The sequence below is a fragment of the Zea mays genome, chromosome 2 (assembly GCF_902167145.1).
Source record: "Zea mays cultivar B73 chromosome 2, Zm-B73-REFERENCE-NAM-5.0, whole genome shotgun sequence".
Taxonomy (NCBI): domain Eukaryota; kingdom Viridiplantae; phylum Streptophyta; class Magnoliopsida; order Poales; family Poaceae; genus Zea; species Zea mays.
In genome coordinates, this window is record NC_050097.1 from 18,373,778 (window position 1) to 18,395,613 (window position 21,836).

The 21,836-nt window shown below is 44.2% G+C and overlaps 2 protein-coding genes across 3 annotated transcripts; one reads left to right on the forward strand and one right to left on the reverse strand.

Moving 5' to 3' along the window:
• The first annotated feature begins 3,071 nt into the window (after positions 1–3,071).
• LOC100304327 (argonaute1c) lies at positions 3,072–18,173 on the forward strand. Of its 2 annotated transcripts, none has more exons than NM_001361411.1 (23): positions 3,072–3,401; positions 11,169–11,878; positions 11,955–12,175; positions 12,254–12,403; positions 12,489–12,622; positions 12,784–12,893; positions 12,981–13,087; positions 13,169–13,307; positions 13,454–13,570; positions 14,534–14,641; positions 14,749–14,820; positions 15,606–15,728; positions 15,815–15,980; positions 16,059–16,180; positions 16,258–16,395; positions 16,496–16,638; positions 16,724–16,786; positions 16,855–16,918; positions 17,001–17,136; positions 17,221–17,294; positions 17,377–17,471; positions 17,556–17,587; positions 17,694–18,160. In NM_001361411.1, exons 1-23 carry the CDS (start codon positions 3,347–3,349, stop codon positions 17,897–17,899), a joined length of 3,285 nt encoding a protein of 1,094 aa, NP_001348340.1. In that variant the 5' UTR covers positions 3,072–3,346; the 3' UTR covers positions 17,900–18,160. The 2 variants fall into 2 exon arrangements, with proteins under 2 accessions (NP_001348340.1, XP_008668224.1); XM_008670002.3 differs by lacking the exon at positions 3,072–3,401 and adding an exon at positions 9,184–9,711 and having other exon boundaries at positions 17,694–18,173.
• A 666-nt stretch (positions 18,174–18,839) lies between these two features.
• Positions 18,840–20,569, reverse strand: LOC103646069 (uncharacterized). Its single transcript, XM_020549265.2, has 4 exons — positions 20,349–20,569; positions 20,183–20,250; positions 19,245–20,073; positions 18,840–19,165 (listed from the first exon to the last, which is right to left on the reverse strand). The coding sequence occupies exons 1-3, from the start codon at positions 20,382–20,384 to the stop codon at positions 19,518–19,520; spliced, it is 660 nt and encodes a 219-aa protein (XP_020404854.1). The 5' UTR covers positions 20,385–20,569; the 3' UTR covers positions 18,840–19,165; positions 19,245–19,517.
• Between the last annotated feature and the right edge of the window lie 1,267 nt (positions 20,570–21,836).

Sequence of the window (21,836 nt, forward strand, 5' to 3'; positions counted from 1 at the left end):
ATTAAAGGCCTGCCTGGGAGGGTTTCACTTCAACAATTTCAGCTTTGGTTTTCCAGCTTCGCCATAAAACAACTCTAATAAATTATTGAAGTGGGTTTGAGGAGTGTTTGGCTTGCACATGGGCTACAACTTCGGTAATACAACTTGTTTGTGTGAGTTTCATTGCATCAGGTTCCTTAAAACCTGAACCGATTCCGAGTACCCTTGATGGTTGGTGGCTATCACGAGAGAATCGAAGCACTATGTTGTGTAACCAGTGGCGTGGTGGGTAATTTTCATACAACTTCATGAGGAGGTATAAAACCGTGTTTGTGAATAACCCTTTGAGGAGCCTCATGAATTGCATGGAGTTGCCCTCTAGTTTCAATTTTCCCAAAGCTAGAGTCGTGAAGCTAGACCTCTTTAGATAGAAGAAACTCGAACGAACCCAGAATTTTGAAGTTAAGCCCTCCCAAACAGACCCTAAGTAGTTGTCCTCCAAATTAGTGTTTGGGGGTTTTGCGTTACTCTTTAGATCAGTCTGTATTTGAACATTCTTATTTAATTCGATCTAGTTCGGTATTTTGATCATAAATCCATTATACAATCTTGGATTAGTGTTTAGCTCTTTCTTGAAAGCTTAAGAAATTATCTATAATTTTGTTAATTACGATGTTTCTAGAAAACGTTATTATCAAGGTGTAACTAACGTTGGCACTAAATCTATCTGTGGTCTAGAAAAATTATAACTAGTATGTATTTTGGAGTAAATATTTTTTTGTTAAGAATAGGTGTCCCATACATCAAAATTAAAGACAAATGACAAAGTTGCAAAAAAATTCAATTATGAGGTTTCTAGAAAAATGTCATTATCAAGGTGTAATTAATATTAGGAATAAATATGTCTATGATCTAAAAAATTCTAGCGAGTCTGTGATTTAAAAAATTCTAGCGAGTCTGTATTTCGAAGTCAATATCTTTAATGCTTGCGCACCATTGTAGTGTAGCACAAAGGGGGCAGGTGCATGGTGCCCTAGGGCTAAGAGGCTACTAGAGTCACACTGTCACTTTTTGCAGAATAAAAAAGTAAAAAAAATGGTAAATCAATTAGATTTAATGCATTGGATTGCATAGATCAATCTATAGAAAGCAACTGTCATAAAAATCAATTTATAGCATCCATCAAATCAAGAGAATCCAATCTAAATTGAACAGATCTATTGAACCTTGGATTTAGAGTAGATCAATAATGATATGCCTTGCTTTTTATTCAATGAACTGAAACAAAGTATGTCACCTAGGATAGTCCCTCAAGGTCAAAGGACATACAGCGAGAATTCGTGCAGACCGGATATGTAGCGATGTTGGAGTATAACGATGTTGATAAAATATTGGGTAACAATGTCATCGCGGGTCCTAGATCTAGACTCTAAACACTCTTGTTAACATTGGAGGCATGATGAAGATATAGAGGACATCCATATTTTCTTTCCATGGTGTCACAAGCAAAGGAGAGACATAAGACAATGGTGGAAGTACTCTTCTCTTATTATTCATTATAGGGGCCATACATTTATTAGATAGAAAATAGAGTATATGTTACATTTAGTATTTGTCCACATAATCCTTCATGGGATTACTTAACATCTTTGTACTATATCCATTTTAAATTACAAGGCAACCTAGGTTTTTTGAAGAGTCAAAATTTCAAGTTTTGATCAAGGTTGTAGTGAAGTAGTAAAGATTTATTACATAAAATAGATGTACTATAAAAATATGATTTGTAAAGAATATAATGAAATTTATTTAATATAATAAATGTTGTTGTTTTACTATATAAATTTGGTTAAATTTAGAATACTGTGATTTTAAATTTTAAAATAATTTATAATTTGTGATGACGGAGTTATTTTTGTATTTCCTCAAACTTTTAGGGCTTGTTTGTAAAAAACTGGAGGGGGTTGGAGAGGATTTTAGCCCCTCCAATCTCTCTGGTTTTGTGGCTCACAAACCATTACCGGAGACAATAAAACCTGACCCCCCGGGATATTGTCTTCATTTTACTAAAAAAACAGTTTTCGCAACAATGGAGTATATTTTCTCGGACCATCCTATTCCGACAAATGATGCTCGGAAATACTGTTCCGCCAAAAGGAAAAAAGAAAAAAAAAGGAAGGTAACAATGACTTCTAAAAACTAGATGCTCCTGCAATTGCTATGGATGTAATCCAAACATAATCTTGCATTTTATGAGGTGCCAAGTTTGCAGTATTTCATAAATAAAGAAACTCAACCTCTAGGCCAGCCCAGCCCAGCCATATATACAACGTTTCTTCATTGGAATGTCAGGCAACATCGAGCAATTGGTGGGCTGGCGACAAAAGCGGACGAGAGGCTCCAGACCATATGAAACCATACCAGTCCCTTTCCAACAGCTGCAACTCGCGTGGACACTAACTAAAATCGTGTGGCACGGATTTATTTTAGGTGAGCGATCACGTACCTGCACATCGCTTCAGATAACTACCGCGCGTCGGATTACTCAAACGTCTGACTAGATCACAACTTGGTAAACCAGTGGCCTGATGAGATGGCTAGATGCCCCCTTCTATAAAACTTTTGCTAGTGCCGTCTTGTTTCGCTAGCTGGGGACGCTAGAAAGTGCAAATCTTGCAAGGCAATATATGTGCTGGCCGGGTCATTTCGACGCACCATAGTTGGTAAATAGGGCCAGTGGATAACCTTATTTAGCAAAGGTTCCTGTGGCTTGACCAGCTTTTTTTTTAATGGCGAATATGATCGAGATATGGTGGCAGCCCCATTTGGAGAGAAGGGGGCCCTCCACCTAACAGAAGATAAAGCTCGCCCATCGATCAGCTAATGGCTCTGATGGCTGACTGCTCATCGACACCATTAAGGCATTAGCAAGGAGCGAGCACGAGCAGCTAGCAGTAGCAAAAATGGAAGCCGCATAGCACCTGCACCGGCGCAATATTTTTTTCTCCGGGCCATCGGCAATAATTGGGCATATCTTGAAGCTTACATCACCGATATCTTTTGCTTACGACGAGGCCGAGGCCGAGGCCAGGTCCAGGGATGCAGCAGTGCAGATGAGCCCGAACCCGAGCCCCACCCAGCTCTTCCTCCCCTAGCAGCCAGCTATCGCTAGCTTCGCACAGCCACCAATAAGCCCCCCCTCCCCCGCGGCGGCATCTCTCTCCAGCTCGCTCGCTCGCTCGTGATTCACCCGCAGGAGCCACCCAGGCACGAGGGCCTATCTCTTCCCCTCGATCGGCAGACAGACGACGGAAGTGGCCGCGACCCGGGTGCCGGCCTTGTCTTTCGGCTTTCGCGCGCGGCGTGGACGATGTGTGACCTTGACATGGCGATGCGGGTGGAGAACAACGGGCGCCCCCGTCAAGGTACGCCCGTGTGTCCCCCACTCCTTCCTCATCTTCCCGCTTCCAGTTTTCGCCTTTTGCTCGCTTCTGCTGCTGCTACGGCTCTATCTGCTGTGCATGAGCATCTGCCTGTGTCGTCCCGTCCCTTCAGATCGCACAGTTTGCGTTCATGATTGTGCGCCGCTGGGCGCTAGCCATGGGGGGGCTCCTTTGACCGCGGCCTTTCGGCGTGGAGGAATCGCGCTCGCGGCTCGTGCACGTCGGTCCCTTCCCTTCATGTCTGTCTCGGCGCGCGACCTGTCGAGGGCGCTGTTCCTTCGCAATGGTCGCGCCCATGCCGGCCGATCGACTGGGTTTCGTCACATTACACTATTGGCGACCTACAGACTACAGCGACTGCGCTCGGGCCCTCGATGAACAACAGTTCGCCGACCGGATAGCTGCTGTGAGCCTAGCCTGTTCCTAGCTTTGGGTCGCGTCGTCGTTACCCGTCCGTCACCAGTGAAGTAAAGCCTGCGGTTAGTGAGATATGGGGGGGTAGACAAGCAACGTGCGGGCTGCTGTGGGTGAATGCATGGCAAGTTCAGCCAGCAGCCGAGCATAGAGCTTGACCGAGAGAAACAAGCCAGCAGCTTGTAAACAGGCGTGGAGCCAGTCAAACAGGACGCCACCAGCTACCTCGGACTCTCGGAGGACCCAATGCCAGTGTTAGCACGGCACGACTACAACACATGGATTGGATGGATCGTCTTTTTTTCACACTGCCGGGGGCTGCCTTGACGGCCATGCATGCCACAGCTGCTCACGGTCTGCTATTCATTCATGCATGCTGTAATGTCCCCACAGACATTAGCACCTCCTCACCTCCATTTGCTAAGAGTTAATAAACCTATTAGCAGGCGTGTTTCAGGACCTCATCTGCTAATTTTAGCTATAAGGGCCTCTCTAGAGCATCTATAGATAATTGTTAGCTACAATTAATTGTAAGTGTTTCAAGCTGGCCAGCTAAAATCTTAACTTATTGTCAGCTAGACCCCAATTAACAATTAGGATATGTTTGGTTGCAATGATAGAACAGGATAGGATGGAACTATCCCTCAAATAAGGTTGTTTGGTTTAGAATTAGGGATTGGAATAGTATTATCCCTCAAAATTTGAGGGACAAAAGAGGACGTCTCTATCCTGGTTGTCCCTAGTTGTTCCGCAACCAAACGCATCCTTAGTGACCGGGTTAGAACAACTAAAAGCAACTAAGCATGGCCAAAGACATTATTGTCCCTTATCCATTCAAAACTACACTTAGGTAGTGTTTGGTTCCGGAGCGAGTTGGGATAGAGCGACTCTATACCAGAGAGCGGCTCCGTCAAAGAGATTTTGAGTAGCCGCATGATTCAATATTTAAGCATACTTTATATTTTTTTAAATCACTCTATCCTATATAATCTATCCTACATGAAACTAATCTAAACAAAAACAAATTAGAGACGAAGTGGTTCCCTCCTACAATAATCTGAAACTAAACACTATCCTAGTGTCCACTCGATGCCCGCCCAAAGCTATCGCTCCTATTATTGAGTTTCTATTTTTCTCTAACTTAACTAAAACATGCGAGGGTGACCTCTAAGGTTTCTATTTTTTTTTCCTAATTTAGTTCGATATGTATCATTGTTTGTGAATTTTATATAGATCTATATTTTTTATGAATTCGTGTTAGTTGTGACATGTTTGGAGTGTTAAACTTTTCTTTAAAAAAGACAACAACGAAAAAGGGCTCGTAGGTTCAATCAATTATCAATCTATAGTTAAAGGTTCTAAACAGATCAACTAATAGTTAGTCAGTTAAATAGCTAATAATTAGTTGGCCTATTGCAACTAATAATCTACTCCCTCTATTTCTTTTTAGTTGTCGCTGGATAATTTAATTTTGCACTATCCAGCGACAACTAAAACGAAACGAAGGGAGTATCAGATTGCTAGCTATTGGCTTTAGGGTTCCAGACAGACCCTTAGTCTAAGGCCTTTCGTTTCTACCGGATTGGTGGGTCAGAACGATTCCTAACCGGATTGCTTCTCTAATTTATATAAACTTTAATTAGGTGGAACGATTCCGGGTGCAATCCGACGGAAACGAACAAAGCCTAAGGGATCTAAACAGCCTTTTTTTTGTGTTAGCACATCATTATCGAGCACAGCGCGGTTCATCAAACTCTTGTTTGAAATCTTGTTTCCCCACCCAGTTTCTACAGCATTTTTTTGTAATGACTACTGTATATGCAGCAACTTTAATTTGTGAGCCTTCTTATTAGATTCTGTATTCGCAAAAGACAACACACAACAGCAAGATCCAAAACGCACCAGCCAAAACAGTAACCAGACCTGGCACCGACGCGTGCAAGCTGCCGACAATAGAAAAAAAAAAGAGAGACAGCCATTGCGGATTTGGCACTTGCGTCGCGCGGAACAGTAACGTGCCCATCTGTGATATCCAAGAGGCGTTGGATACGTGGTGGATCTTTCCGCCTCGGGCCGCCGCGCGATGGGGGCCCGTCCATGGCGGCAAGCGCAGCAAGGCCGTGACATCGTGGGGTGGGGGTCGGGCTGGAGAGGAGGGAGGGGGGATCGTGCATTCGTGCTCGTGCGTGGTGCGTCACGCTGTGCCGTACAGTAGCAACCAAACCAGTGCCACGCGCGGCGGGCCCACGGACGGCACCATGGGCAGGGCCGCAGGGGTGCAGTACAGCTACTGTACAGCAGTACTACACTGTACACACACACAGCCCCGCCGTCGTGCAGGTGAGGTCACCCCGCCCTTTGTGGGACACGTTTCGACCTCCGAGCGGCTTTTGGCAAGGGGTAGAGGAGGGCCCACGCGCCGTGCCGGATGGTACGTCGGCGACGACTGTCCTTGTCCCGCGCTTAGGTTCACGTGTCATTTGACGCGGTCCGGTCCGCACTCCGTAGGCTGGCCGAGCCATGACAGTAGGGAACTAGGATGTAAATATTACGAATATTATCTGTATGTATTTAAATTTGATTTTTCTAAGAGGTCGATTTGTCGAAGTGGACTGATATTTGATACTTATTGGAGTCTAAATACTCAGTATCTAGTGCATATCCGATTTATATATGTATTTGTATACTCAAAATTGATATTTAATCTTATCTAACACAATTCCACATCCAATATAACATAAAGTGAAAAATAAAAAAAACAAATACGGTATAATTAATATCTGTTCGAACTAATTACATCCCTAACCACGTGCCATCGGCTCAAGCGAACAGTCACGTCGCGCGCCAGGTCCGCCCGCTTGCACCGTAGTGTCAGCAAAGCACATCTTGCGGTTGACCGGGAATCCTGCACACCGGCTTTAATTCCCACACAAAAATTTCATCCGTTCAAAAAAAAAAATTAATACTGTACTTTAAAGTAGGAGTTTGCTATTGCGTCACCCTCTCTTCGTGGCACGATCGAACGAATTCTCTCAAAGAGGAGAGTGCTCTAAGGTGGGGTTCGAAACCTGGTATTAAAAAGACTGAAAGAGTCTTCCATCCCACCACATGTTCACTTGAGTTATAAAATAATTGATTTTGTTAATTAAATTGCAACAATACATGGGCACTTGGCTAGTATAGTTCTAATGGTGGGAGAACGATAAGAGGAAATTTTGTCTTCTTATGAATAATTTAATGTGTTCTAAATACTTTTAATCTCTGGAATTAAATATGTTAGAGACTAAACTTTAGACGCTAGACTAAATATGGTAGTCTTATAAAGACAAACTCTTGTATAGTTTTTAAATTAAGTTATTAGAGTTCCCTTAAGAAACACCATATTAAATATACCAAATAAAAATGTTTGTCGGCGTGTCAGGAACACAAAAGTGGATCTAGTACCGTTTTCATACAAATGTTTGAGACGAAATGGCCGGTCACAAAGCTCTGACCACCGAGCGCTGAGTCACGGTCGCGAATATAGTAGCGGGCTAGCGGCCGCCCGCTTAACCTCTATATTGAGTAGAAATTCCATTGTGGCAACGACAGCTATGCAAGAAGTCATTCTGCGCAAACGTGTAAGTAAATCATCTGATTCATTAGATCGTGATCGAACAATAGGTCACATTTAACACTTAAACTCTTCCACCACTAACTTAATAATCTTTATAAAAAAACCTCTAACAATCTATGGTTGTATCTGTGGTTGGATCGTAATCTAATTAATTAGATGATTTGCTTGTACGCTTGTACAGAAGGACTGCTTGGATAATAGTTGTTGTCATTGTGTTTTGCTGCGACAACAGCAGTCCTGCCTGATACGTCCGTTAGCTCTATAAATAGGACATGGATATGAGTATATCTGCTGTGTAACTATGGTCACCAAAACTGTCTTTATTTCATTATTTACGGATTTTGTTTTTCGTTAATGCTAAAGGCAAGGTGCTACTGCAGGGACAGCTAGTGGCGTTCGGTGTTACGTAGACATATCGTCAAGTCAACACTGAATTTATTGCTTTGCAACAAAGATCGTGGTGACAACCCGTTAACAGTTATAGGACCGGACTACACATATCTTTTTTTGCACCGGACCACGGGTGCCCCCAGCAAATCTTTTTGACTGTGCTCCCCGCGCCCCCGATGTGAGCTCTGAAGCACGGATACGGGCGACGAGAAGAACTGTCTGGACCTTCCACCAAAACCAAGACAGCAGGGACCGTGGCGTACGATCGACGTGATACCCGCTGTATCATAGTACGCAGTACCTAGATAGCAACACGGGCACCGCTACGAGGAACGGTACGATACGTCGATTCCTGCAGCCCTGCGTCTGCGGAGCGCCACCTAGAGCGCCGCTGTCTCGCCGTCCCGGCCGTAGCCTCTACAGGGCGCAGGCTTTGGAGAAGGCCGGGAGGGCGGCCGCGGCCGCGGCCGGTTGTGTCAATTCTGGTTGTGAGGCCCGAGGCAGCCCACTGGACACTGGCCGCCCTAGCCTGAGCGAAAGAGCCCTCACCCGACTACACCCCCCTACCCCCGACTGCGGGCTCCACACCGTCCCCGTCATCGGGCCCCGGGCCCAGCAGAGCAACGGGTGGCCGCGCGCCCTGTACGGCTCTCGCAGCCGGACACACAGCGTCCTATACAAGTATCCATCCAGCGGGTAACTTGCGCGACGCGCAGAATGTGCACCCCTCCAGCTGCACGCTGGGCCCGCGAGGTCGGTGGGCTCGGAGTGTCATCGCGTGCGTGGTGTCCGTACGTTGTCCCGTGGGCCAGCGTTTTGAACAGTTTAGCGGTGGCCCCACCCACGCACTGCCGGCTATGCGGAGCCGATCTGAGCCATTGACCCGGTAGGGTGGCCGTAGTAGTAGGCCTGTGCTCGTTGGATGTTTGGTGCGAGAGCAAATGCTACTGCCGCTAATGGTTTCGGTTTGTTGCGTGCGTCGGGAGGCGCCCGTTTGACTCATTCTGTTTACCTCTTACGGGCCTGGACGGGTTGTCGAAACGGGACTGCATTTGACAGCGACCCAGCACCGGCGAACCACCGTACCCACACTCGTCATCGTCTGTTTCCCTTCCACGCCGTACGCTTTTTTGCCTACCTGTGCGTCGATGGTAGTGAGGGTCTGATGCTGCGGCCTGCGGGCATGAATGATCACGTAGGGCTGATTTGGTGACGGGATCCCGAGAGAAAGAAATCCTCTTGCTATTCAAAATTTAATTGCAAAAGAATTCCTTCCTCATAGATTTCCTAGGATCCCTAATCATCAAATCAGCCCGTAGTGCAGACGGGGCGCGAGAGCGAGGCGATCCAATCAGCAGCCGAAACAGGTCTTTGGGCCCTGGGCACGATTATCCACTCCGGACACCCGTTCCGTCCCCCCCGTCCTTTGCGCCTAAACGCTTGATTAGCCCCACTAATCGCATCGGTGGCGTCGCGCCCGAGGTGTCCTCCTTTGTACGGCTCGGTCCCACGCCGTCAGTGCCAGAACGGGTCACGCGGGTCCACGGCGACGCGACCCGCCCCGCGACCTGCCCCCTGCCCCCTGCCCCTGACACGGGCACCCAGCCCACCCTGCCCTGCCGCTGCCTTGCCTGCCCTCGCTTCGGCGCTTTCTCCAGTGAGCCGCGCCCGCACTGCCGCTGCCGCTAATTAACCACAAGCGGCCGTCGCCTTCCCCCCCTCCCCTCCTCAAAAAAGGCGGAGAGGTGGTGGTGCTCGTGGGCACGCAGTGGAGCACCCAGTACAGCAGCAGCGCTGCGGCAGTGGAGTTAGGAGCTTAGCACTCCGCCTCCGTTCCCATCCCGCGCGCAGCCGTCGGCCGAGCCTGCTCAGGTATTGCTCCCTCGCGTAATCTACTAGATCTGCTGCTTTTCGCATGCTGCCTCAGTGCGGTGTGCGTAGCTTCAGCTTTCGATCGTTTCCGTTCCGGGGTGGGTTGCTGCGTTGCAGCGGTGTCCGGTGTTGGTGTTTCAAGTGAACGAGCTCGAGGTGGGCGCTCGTGGATTTTGTGGGGTCTGTCGGTTGATTTGTCCGGTTCTAAGCTGGCTGTGGGCTGATCCAATGAGAACTTGACGATTACCAGCTGTTTTTGTGATAGTTTTAGCTTGTCTACGCTGGGCGCGCAATGTGGAACGGGATGATTAATTCCTCTGTGAGATAAAGAACATCTGAAAGTTCTTTCAGGTGTCCAGTTCTCATATTCGTGGTGAACTGACGACTTCGTTAAAGCCTCAGCATAGTGATATATCCTTACCTCCCTCTACTGGCTACATGCTTGTATGGTTATTTGCCTCTACGTTAGGGTAAAACCCCCACTCCGTTTATGTGTATTTTCCCTGCTGTACCATGGTATCCATCTGTGTTTAGGGTGCTATTTTTTGTTGTCTCTGTATCTGGCTAACAAATGAGGGTTCTTTTTAGTGCATCACATTATGACGAGTGAAAATGCAGCCTCCGCTATGACTTCGGATGTGTTCTAGGCATAGTTTACGCCTACTTCTCGATGTTCTCACTTAGTGTGAACTCTCAACCTTGATTACAAGTGCAAGCGGAGACCATAGAGTATGCAATTTCGTACACTCAAGGATGCAGCATGGCATTGTAAAAAAAACATCATGTTTCTTTCAATGTTTACCGACTACCGAGTCGTTTGATGTTATCTTAATGGTGACCCAAGGTAGCGTTCAAGATGAGGGATTCTAGCCCCATCAATTCTCTCCATTCCACTTGCTCCCAAACAAGACCTTAGCGGCAGGATATTTATCATTTTGTGTGTAGATGAAATCGGTATCTTCTGGTGACTTGTTCAGTGCTGCATATTTCTCATTCATACATTTCTTCTTTTATTCTTTTTTTGTTTGTACATCTATACCGTTTGTATCATGAATATTATGAATGACAGTACTAGTATAAATCTTTTTTAAATATAATAGAAAGGGTGAATGGTTGATTTTGTATACTTCTTGTCTGTATAATTATAAGGTTATTGTTATTAAATGAATAAAATAATCGATATCTAGAGGACACCTGTACGAGTACGACCATTCTTTTTTTATATGTTCTTTCTCGCATTTCCCTAACCTTCTACTTGGCCACTTTTGTTTAAATAGAAGTTTGCAGCCAACCTCAGAAGGGGTGAAACAATCAAAATGTTCTTCACTCCCTAAGCTGTTTCAGTTCTCAATATAGAACCCTCTGTTTTTAAATTTTAACAAATACACAGTTCATGTTAAGGTTTGATAAATTATATTTTTACAATCTCAAGTCTTGATGCATTCCTGTCATGCTAGTGCCCATCATGGTGAGGAAGAAGAGAACTGGCCCTGGCGGCTCTGGAGAAACTTCTGGAGAGTCTTCAGGAGCTTCTGGACAAGGTTCCTCACAGCGGCCTGAACGGACTCAACAACCTGGGGCAGGACGTGGCTGGGTGCCTCAGCAGGGTGGCCGTGGTGGCGGGCAACACCAGGGTCGTGGTGGACATTATCAAGGCCGTGGAGGGCCAGGTCCACATCACCCTGGTGGACTGCCTGAGTATCACCAGCGTGAATACCAGGGACGAGGTGGTGAGTACCAGGGACAGTACCAGGGGCGTGGTGGTGCCCGCTCCAGAGGTGGAATTTCACAGCCATACTATGGTGGGCATAGGGGAGGTAGTGTTGGACGAAATGTTCCTCCAGGTCCATCCAGAACAGTTCCCGAGCTGCACCAAGCCCCATACGTCCAGTATCAAGCCCCGGTGATTTCACCATCCCCATCGGGACCTGGCTCATCCTCACAGCCTATGGCAGAGGTGAGCTCTGGACAAGTCCAGCAACAGTTTGAGCAACTTGCCATTCATGGTCAGAGTTCCATGAGTCAAGAAGTTCAAGTGGCACCAGCATCAAGCAAATCGGTTCGATTCCCATTACGCCCCGGCAAGGGCACTTATGGGGACAGGTGCATTGTGAAGGCGAATCATTTTTTTGCTGAGCTTCCTGACAAAGACCTTCACCAATATGATGTAAGTTCCTCGTTGAGAATAGTTTCATGTCAGTTATTTATGTTGTTATTTCTGTTCACCAATCTTTTGTCATCAGGTAACTATAACACCTGAAGTTACTTCACGTGGCGTTAATCGTGCTGTCATGGGAGAGCTTGTAACACTATATAGACAATCCCATTTGGGCGGGCGTCTACCTGCGTACGATGGAAGAAAGAGCCTTTATACCGCTGGACCATTGCCTTTTACTTCTATGACATTTGAAATTACCTTGCAAGATGAGGAAGATAGTGTTGGCGGTGGCCAGGGCGGACAAAGGTGTAGGATTATGCTATGTCTGTATTTAAAACATATGCAAAATTTCATGCTGACTGCTGTAATACTTTCTGATTGAAGGCGCGAGAGAGTATTTAGGGTGGTGATCAAATTTGCGGCCCGTGCTGATCTCCATCATCTGGCTATGTTTCTAGCTGGAAGGCAAGCAGACGCTCCTCAAGAAGCTCTTCAAGTGCTTGACATTGTACTACGTGAATTGCCTACTGCGAGGTGATCTTGAGCTAGTTGTATTTATTAGTTACTTTTTCCATGGCAAATGTCAAAGTCTTCATTGCCTTACATTTTTCTTGTGCAGGTATTCTCCTGTTGGTAGGTCATTTTATTCTCCCAACTTAGGGAGACGTCAGCAACTTGGTGAGGGTTTGGAAAGTTGGCGCGGTTTTTACCAAAGCATAAGGCCGACACAGATGGGCCTTTCACTGAATATTGGTTAGATACTATTATTTCAACCTTTTTGTTTCATTGTTTATCTTTCAGTTGCCACACATGATCCATGGCGTATTTTACCTAAATTCTAGTTCAATGGACTCCCAGTGTAGTTTATGAATCAGTATTGGTCTTTTCTTAGCCTTTGATTTGTGCTCTTGCAGATATGTCCTCTACTGCATTTATCGAGCCTCTCCCTGTGATTGATTTTGTTGCTCAGCTTCTTAATAGAGATATTTCAGTTAGGCCATTGTCTGATTCTGATCGCGTGAAGGTTTGAATCATTACCTTGCCTACTTGATAGCAACTTCAGCTTATGCTTAGTTGGTGTTGAGTTACTGTTGTTTTTATTCCTTTGTAGATCAAAAAAGCCTTAAGAGGTGTGAAGGTTGAGGTCACTCACAGGGGAAACATGCGCAGAAAGTATCGCATTTCTGGCCTCACCTCACAAGCAACAAGAGAGCTATCGTATGTGTCTTCCATTGCTGGTATGAGCTAAAGGCTTAAAGAATAATGCACTGACATGATTTGTTGGTTTCTTTGTGATAGATTCCCTGTTGATGATCGTGGTACTGTGAAGACTGTGGTCCAATACTTCATGGAGACTTATGGTTTTAGCATCCAGCACACCACTTTACCGTGCTTGCAAGTGGGCAATCAACAAAGACCAAATTATCTGCCTATGGAGGTTAGTGTCCTCAACTGTGGTCTTCCACTATCTCCATTGAACTTGGATTTATTATATTCCGCTTGTCTATTTGAATGGTCTCTGAATGCTACATCCAGCTTCAGTATTATCGTAAGTGATTACGGCTTTGAAATATACAATTTTAGGTTTGCAAGATAGTTGAAGGACAGCGTTACTCAAAGCGACTCAATGAGAAACAAATCACTGCTTTACTGAAAGTGACCTGCCAGCGCCCTCAAGAGCGTGAGCTGGACATTTTACAGGTGGCTGTTTATCATATGTTTTCCTATGAGTTATTTTATCAGTGTATACATCTTATGTATTTAAATGTTTAACCATGTTTTAATTATAGCATGTGGTTAGCAGTTTTCAAGCCTTTTAGCATTACACATTTGCATGTGCATTCTTCAGGATTTAGGTGCACTACGAAGTGTCGCCACTTGTCTTTTCTTAACATGATTATGTTGAAGTGTTCAAGTGTACAAGTGGATTGACTACCTTCTCCCATTATCTTAAGCTTTTGGGTTGAACTAGTTAGTGCATCCACTCTAACATGATATCAAAGTCAAAAGTCTCGAGTCCTGGAGTCCTGGCAGAGGCTTTATTTGTGGCTCCACCCATTTATTTTCACGTTTGCGCCTTTCTCTCTGGATGCATGTGAGTGTGGGTGTTGAAGTGTATAAATGGATTGACTACCTTTTCCTATCAGCTTAAGCTTTTGGGTTGAACTGGTTAGTGCGTCCACTCTAACATGGTATCAAAGTCAAAGGTCTCGAGTTCGAGTCCTGGCAAAGGCTTTATTTGTGCCTCCACCCATTTATTTTCCCGTTTACGTCTTTCTCTCTCGCTGCGTTTGCGCCTTTCTCTCTGGCTGCATGTGAGTGGGGGTGTTGAAGTGTATAAGTGGATTGACTACCTTCCATTAGATTAAGCTTTTGGGTTGAACTGGTTAGTGCGTCCACTCTAACAGATTATACATTTGCCTGTGCATCTAAAATGATCTGTCTTTCTGGGTCTGGTAACAGGGTATCTGCAACAGTTGTTTGATTATTAAAATGTTTATGTAAATTGTATTTTTCTGATAAATAGTGCCATCTGTTTTTTTTGGAATACTGTGTAATGTTTAAACATAATATGGTACAGATGTTTTGTTGGTTTTGTATTTACCAACGTCAGTCAGCTGAATTTATGATTCTGACTTACTTCCTTATTTTGCATTTTATCAGACTGTGCATCACAATGCGTACTATGAAGACCCGTATGCACAGGAATTTGGTATAAGAATTGATGAACGCCTTGCTGCAGTTGAAGCTCGTGTTCTGCCACCACCAAGGGTAAGTTAACAGCATGACTTCTAACAACATCTTGGCATTTTGTTTTCCAAATTTGTGCATATGCTGTTCATGGCTGCTGATGTTGAATTTGTGCATTTTGTAATTAGCTTAAATACCATGATAGTGGCCGAGAGAAGGATGTTTTGCCCAGAGTTGGCCAATGGAACATGATGAATAAGGTATGCCTTTGTCCTGAAATGTCTAGATAAAACTCAACTCTTCCCGTGATTTCTTTGATTGTAATTAATTTTCTTATGTGATAACATTGGGTGCGAACCACCCAGATTAAATAAGTGGAAAAATAAAGGAGAGTTGCCCCAACAACTAGGCTAATAGCTGCCTCATCAAATAAGTTCTTTTGTCCAAGTTACATAGTCATACGTATTATTAAGTTCTTTGTTTCGCGGTACTTAATTTCCTCTTTTTTTGTGAGGCATGCCTTTTTGCTATCTTGTTACCTCAACATTCTTGGATCTAACTATCTTGACATGAAATTTTGTTGGAGGGATTGATTTTGCATTATATACTCAGAAAGAAGGCTCTACGAAGAACCTCTGAACTATCTGGGGTGCCCCCCAGGTTACTCTTGAACAGTTTACAACCGTCTTTTATGCAATACGACAACTGCAAAATGAAACATATGGATTATGATTTTACACTGTTGTAATCTAGACAGGACTGAAGCTAAAACCGAAATTTATGGTGGTGCACACAAGTACAAACTTGTAGTAACATCATCATTTTGAGTTCATTGAAAAGGTCAAAATAGGTCATCTAGTACTGCACAAATTTTCTATTGATGGTGCCTGTGCACCACCGTAGATGAATGTGGTGTCGCCCTGAATCCATTTACGTTTTGCTTGCCTTCTGTCTGCATGCTCCCTTTTTGTTGATTGATTTAATAATCTCATGAGTCATAACTTTCTTGTCTATTCTTCTTTGTCTGTCTTCTTTTTCTGGGTAGAAAATGGTAAATGGTGGCAGAGTCAGCAACTGGGCATGTATTAACTTCTCTCGGAATGTGCAAGATAGTGCCGCTAGGGGTTTCTGTCATGAACTGGCAATCATGTGCCAAATATCAGGAATGGTAAGTCTTTTTCCTTCAATTATCATTTTTGCACAATATCTGTTGGTTCTTTTTGTTATTTACTCTGTATTTTCCTTTCCCTTTAGGATTTTTCCCTTGAGCCTGTGCTGCCTCCAGTGACTGCAAGGCCAGAACATGTTGAAAGAGCGTTGAAGGCACGTTATCAAGATGCAATGAACATACTGAGGCCACAGGGGAGGGAACTTGATCTGCTGATTGTAATACTGCCTGACATTAATGGTTCCTTATATGGTAATGATCTCTTCCAAAAGACACTTAAACATTGTCCGCTGGATACATTTGGTCATCAGCACTGTTTTCATTTCTCAGGGGATCTCAAAAGGATCTGTGAGACTGATCTCGGATTGGTCTCCCAGTGTTGTCTGACTAAACATGTTTTTAAGATGAGCAAGCAGTATCTTGCAAATGTTGCACTCAAAATAAATGTTAAGGTAAAATCTCTCTATACTTCTATCCTTAAGTCACTCCTGAACTGTTAGTTTTCTCACAGTTTTCCTACCTTTTTCAGGTTGGTGGAAGGAATACTGTACTTGTAGATGCTTTGACAAGGAGAATCCCCCTTGTCAGTGACAGACCGACCATAATATTTGGTGCTGATGTTACCCATCCACATCCTGGAGAAGATTCCAGTCCTTCCATTGCAGCTGTAAGTGCAGGACTTGTCTCAATTATAGAAGGCCAGAAGTTCGCATAGTCTAACCTGGAAGTTTCACTTTTTACTTCTTACTATATTATTCCCTTCCTAGGTGGTTGCTTCGCAAGACTGGCCTGAGGTCACCAAATATGCTGGACTAGTGAGTGCCCAAGCCCATCGCCAGGAGCTGATACAGGATCTTTTCAAAGTATGGCAAGATCCACAGAGAAGGACAGTAACTGGTGGCATGATAAAGTATGATCCATATTGAGATGATGAGATTTATCCACGGTTCTCCATCTTTGGATTCTGCTCTATGCATAAAATCTTTTTATTGCAGGGAACTTCTCATTTCTTTCAAGAGAGCAACTGGACAGAAGCCCCAGAGGATCATATTCTACAGGTTATTATCCTTGACCGGCCAACTTTCCTGATCTGTTTCTCAATGTACTAAACAGTTTTGAATTTCAGGGATGGTGTCAGTGAGGGACAGTTCTATCAAGTATTGTTGTATGAACTTGATGCCATCAGAAAGGTACATGTAGTTACATAGGGATTCATTTGACTTTGTTCTTCATTCCCCCCCTCTGACTATCCTCGCGAAACCATGGAAACAGGCATGTGCATCCTTGGAGCCCAACTACCAGCCTCCAGTTACTTTTGTCGTGGTGCAGAAACGACATCACACTAGGCTGTTTGCTAATAACCACAACGATCAGCGTACAGTTGATAGAAGCGGAAACATACTGCCTGGTTAGTTCCTGGTGCTCTCTTTTTTTGGGCTTAGCATGTCTAATTTGGATCTGATCACAAACTTCCTTTTTCATCTGAATTTAGGCACCGTGGTTGATTCGAAGATTTGCCATCCTACTGAATTTGATTTCTACCTGTGTAGCCATGCTGGCATTCAGGTTGTTTTTTTTTTCATACCTCTTTTCAATTCATCCCTCGGTGAAATGGGCTGATCACTGACTTGAGGTTCACACCCGTTAGGGAACAAGCCGCCCTGCTCATTACCATGTCCTGTGGGACGAGAACAAGTTCACAGCTGATGAGCTGCAGACTCTGACAAACAACCTATGCTACACGTAATACATCTACTGCTCCATCAATCAATTATTTCCCCACCCACTCTTTTAACTCCCTGTTAAACATTGTTTCCGCTTTTTCAGGTACGCTAGGTGCACCCGCTCCGTGTCAATTGGTAAGCCCAGCTTGAGAACATTACTTCAGTCTGTTGTCTACTTTGGCAACCCATTGCGGTGCTAGTCCATAAAACAAATTGTTGACCGTTGCTTGCTTGCTTGCAGTGCCCCCGGCATACTATGCTCATCTGGCAGCCTTCCGAGCTCGCTTCTACATGGAGCCAGATACCTCTGACAGTGGCTCAATGGCCAGTGGTGCCCGTGGCCCTCCACCAGGTGCGGCACGCAGCATGAGAGGAGCGGGGAGTGTTGCGGTCAGGCCCCTACCTGCTCTCAAGGAAAACGTGAAGCGTGTCATGTTTTACTGCTGAGATGCTGAGCTACCTTCACCAAGAAAATATCCTGACTTGTTCCATGTACCCGCACTGTTTCGGTGATACTATCTGACACCGAATTTATGCATTAAGTCTTCCAGTGGTCTGGAGATTTTAAGTAACGCCTGTTTTTATTCGTGAGTTGTAACGCTGCAGTTCGAGGAGCTTCAGTGCTGTATGATGTGTAAACTATTTGTTGTAAGTTGTAACCAATTGTTGTAAGTTGTAACCAGCCACTATGTTATAATCCTGTTTGTTTCAGCTTTTTACAGTTTCTCGCTACCAAAAGCTGTTGTGAACTGTCAAACGTTTAGCTTTTTAGTTAGCTCTATAAAAATCGATTTGTTAAAAACCATCCAAAATTAATATAAACATATAAGTCATTGCAATAGTAGAAATCTGTCACTTTATCCTGAATCTTATAAATACCTTTATCTTTTTGTGAGAAATTTGGAACCGAGCCATTATGAAACGTGGGATTCGCTAGTTTGCCATCAAGTGAGTGGGTTTCGACTGGATACCATTATGAACAATGATTTACCTGCTATAATGCCATTTGGCCATCTAACCAACACTAAAACAGGTTTTAATCTAATCACAGGAAACGATCGGACAGGTTTGCCCTCGACGTCAAATGCACTTTCTCGTGCCTGCGCTATCCATTCTCGCGCCTGCCCTTTCCCGCCCCTTGCGCCAGTACTCACCTGTGAATAGGATTTGCCAGATCCATTTATCTAGTCGAACTGCTACCTGTCAGTCAAACTGCTACTTGCTCAAGTGTGTAGCAGCAAACCTGCAATAAGATTTGCATACAGTACATAAGGGAATTTCTCCACAATACAGAAGCAAAATTAGCTAGTCAGCCACAATACAAATGAAAACTGAAATAACATTCTCAGATACATGCTCAATTTTTCTCAGATACATAAAGGCTGAATTCACATCAAGGCAAGCATCCATCTCAATTTGAGCACAACGTTGATGTTCATAAAGGCGGAGTTCTCAGGTACATAAAGGCTAGCAGCCATATCAAATTTTCACAGATACATAAAGGCTGAGTTCACTTCTCAGATACATGCTACTAATAGTAGGTGAGTTCACATCTCAGATACATGGTACTAACAAATACTAGCTGATTTCACAAATCAGCATCTCAGTTTCCTAGGTGTCAACTTCTTAGGAGGTGTCATCTTGTTTGAGAATGATGCTGATGGCAGACCTTCCTGTGAAGTTGTACCATCTGCCAATAGCATTGCAAGTCGACTGCAAGTGAAACAGCAAACGTTCAGTACATGTCTTAGGAGCATAAACAACATGCTTTTGTTTTCCTTCAGTTACTAACCTTCTGGTGACCCTAATTGGGCTGTCATTTATAATTGTTTCCATTGTAGGCTTAGTTGGGTTTTGAACAACAGCAGCATCACCTTGCTCCATGACTTGAACAACAGCAACAATCTCCATTTCTTGGACAACAACACATTCCTCCCTTCCATGGGCAGTAGTACCTCCCTCACCTCCTTTTGACTTCTTTTGTGTTGGCACTTTGGCATTCTCCCCATACTTAGTTGTGTTTTTTCGAGGCTTTCTCTTCCTGCGTGTTAGAGAAATAGAGTTATTAGAAAATAATTAAATGGCAACAATTTGATTGAAACATTTCAACACTTGCCTTTTCTTCGTTCCATTTAATGGGCACTTGTAGCTCCCCTTTGCAATCACCAATAAATCGACTCGGGTCGGTTTTCACGATTTGCAACTCAAACTCTTCATTTATAGCAAACTGTCTCATAGCCAACCTAAATTCACGCATGCTCGGGTACACAGTTCCAATATCCATACAAGGATTATCCGGATCATGCACCACCACCCTTTCCCCTGGTATGTCATCATTAACAGGGATGGCTGCACCAAGAGTGTCATTGTCGACAAAGGAGACATTGCCACTAGCAGCACGTGCACTATCTGCCTGTTCAGAAGTTTCACTACCCTTCTCGGCAGCGTCATCCTCATCTCTTAGCCCCAATAGCACATACATTTGGTTACCATCAACTATTTCTATCCTTCCTTCTTCATCTGTACTATCAAAAATATGTAGTGTGTCCCAATCAATAGCAGCTAGTTGCTGATCATGTCGAATAGGAGCTTCTACAATTGCTAAAGGCTCATCATCAATGCTGGAAATCAATAGGTTAAAAATGACCATGGTTAGAGGTTAGCAAAATGCACTGGTACTATGCTTGCTTGCTACTCGACAACTAACAACAAGGTGATAGCACAACATACCCATGGAAATCATCAATTAAGAAGGACTCCATCTCAAAACTACCTTCTTTCTCCCTTTCTTCTATAACCTAGGGTTAGGATTTTAGGAAGCAGAGGATACTGATTATTTTGTACGCATACTTTGAACCAAACATAAAATCGAAAATGCAAACGCCGGTTCCCTTACAGCTGTTGCAGGAGGAGCGCCCGAGGTGGAGGGCATCGACGACGCCGGCGGTGGAGAGCTTCTGGGCGGCAGCCGAACGATGACCGACTCCAGGAGGCGGCGCGAGGACCAGAGAGTGCCGACGCAAGCGCCCTGCAGGCGTGGAGGGGGGAACGGACAGGGCGAGCGTGGGAAAGGGGCTCGGCGGCGCGCCACCGGGAGCTCGAGCTCGATGGGGAGAAGAAGCTCTATCTCCCTTGTGCGCGGTCACAGGAAAAGAAACGCGTGACCTGGAAAGAACGAGAAAGTACATTTGATGCCGAGGGCAAACCTGTCCGATCGTTTCCTGTGATTAGATTAAAACCTGTTTTAGTGTTGGTTAGATGGCCAAATGGCATTATAGCAGGTAAGTAATTGTTCATAATGGTATCCAGTCGAAACCCACTCACTTGATGGCAAACTAGCGAATCCCACGTTTCATAATGGCTCGGTTCCAAATTTCTCATCTTTTTGTGCACATAATCCTAAGGATACTCTGATTTTTTTCTACAGCTGCATTCTCCTCACAGCTAGATTATCAGAAATCAGAAAAGCTGGTAAAAAAAAAGCTGATCCAAACTGTTTGTGATGCTTGGATTGTCTGGTGATTATGACAGCTTGTTCCTTGACTAGATTCGACATCCTGCCATAGTCATACCTATTGTAGCATATTCGTTTGTCATTGCTATGAGCCTTATTTGAGATTGCATGCTAGCATATTTTCACTCGACCAAGTACTAAAAATACCAATTAGGACTGTTGTGAGCAATACCCAAGCCCTCATTTTTCAAAAATATTTTGCCATAAGCTTAACATATTAAAAAAACAACATGCACCCTCTATTAGTGGATGAGTGCAAGGGATGCCGCAAACTTAACCAAAAAGAAACGAGAGAAAGCAAGATATGACTATTTTGAGTCCTATGTAAGCTTCACACAGATCTCATGCTCAACTTCGTTGCAATAATCTTCTGTGTTTATGTTGTAAAGCTCTTTCCCATTGTAACTTCTTATTCCTTTGGTCTTCACTTAATTTATTTTATGCTTTCTTAGTAAACTTGTTTGAATGTTGATGCAATTTTAGTCTTGTCTTGAAGGAAGAACACCCAACTAAATCTTGAATACTCATCAACTACCACAAGACAATAAAGTTTTCTTCCCACACTTGCATAAGTTGTTGGTCCAAATATTTCTATCTGTACAATTTCCTATACTCTTGATGTTGACACTGGGGCATAGTGTGACAGTTGCGATACCTATCTTCCTTTATAGTTACTAAGTAATTATGGTGCGGTGGTAACACTTTAGTGTTCAAATGAGAAGGCTGTGGGTTTGATTCTTAGAGTGTGTTGCATTGTCATTCTTTCCCCCCTTTTTCTACTATATGCAGCCATACCTTATTTTTCTTTTGTCCTCCACCACTTGATGTTGACATGAAGGTTTTGATTGGATTAGTATTTGCATCTTACCC

What these genes read in the sequence shown, in the direction of transcription:
- LOC103646069 (XM_020549265.2), bottom strand. Translation starts at nt 20,384, where the DNA reads ATGCCCTCCACCTCGGGCGCTCCTCCTGCAACAGCT. An exon ending in GCGCTCCTCCTGCAACAGCT is followed by an intron (nt 20,251 to 20,348) that starts GTAAGGGAACCG and finishes TCCTAACCCTAG; the next exon opens with GTTATAGAAGAAAGGGAGAA. An exon ending in TTAATTGATGATTTCCATGG is followed by an intron (nt 20,074 to 20,182) that starts GTATGTTGTGCT and finishes ATTGATTTCCAG; the next exon opens with CATTGATGATGAGCCTTTAG.
- LOC100304327 (NM_001361411.1), top strand. Translation starts at nt 3,347, where the DNA reads ATGTGTGACCTTGACATGGCGATGCGGGTGGAGAACAACGGGCGCCCC. An exon ending in CTGATTCTGATCGCGTGAAG is followed by an intron (nt 12,894 to 12,980) that starts GTTTGAATCATT and finishes ATTCCTTTGTAG; the next exon opens with ATCAAAAAAGCCTTAAGAGG. An exon ending in CCAGTCCTTCCATTGCAGCT is followed by an intron (nt 16,396 to 16,495) that starts GTAAGTGCAGGA and finishes TTCCCTTCCTAG; the next exon opens with GTGGTTGCTTCGCAAGACTG.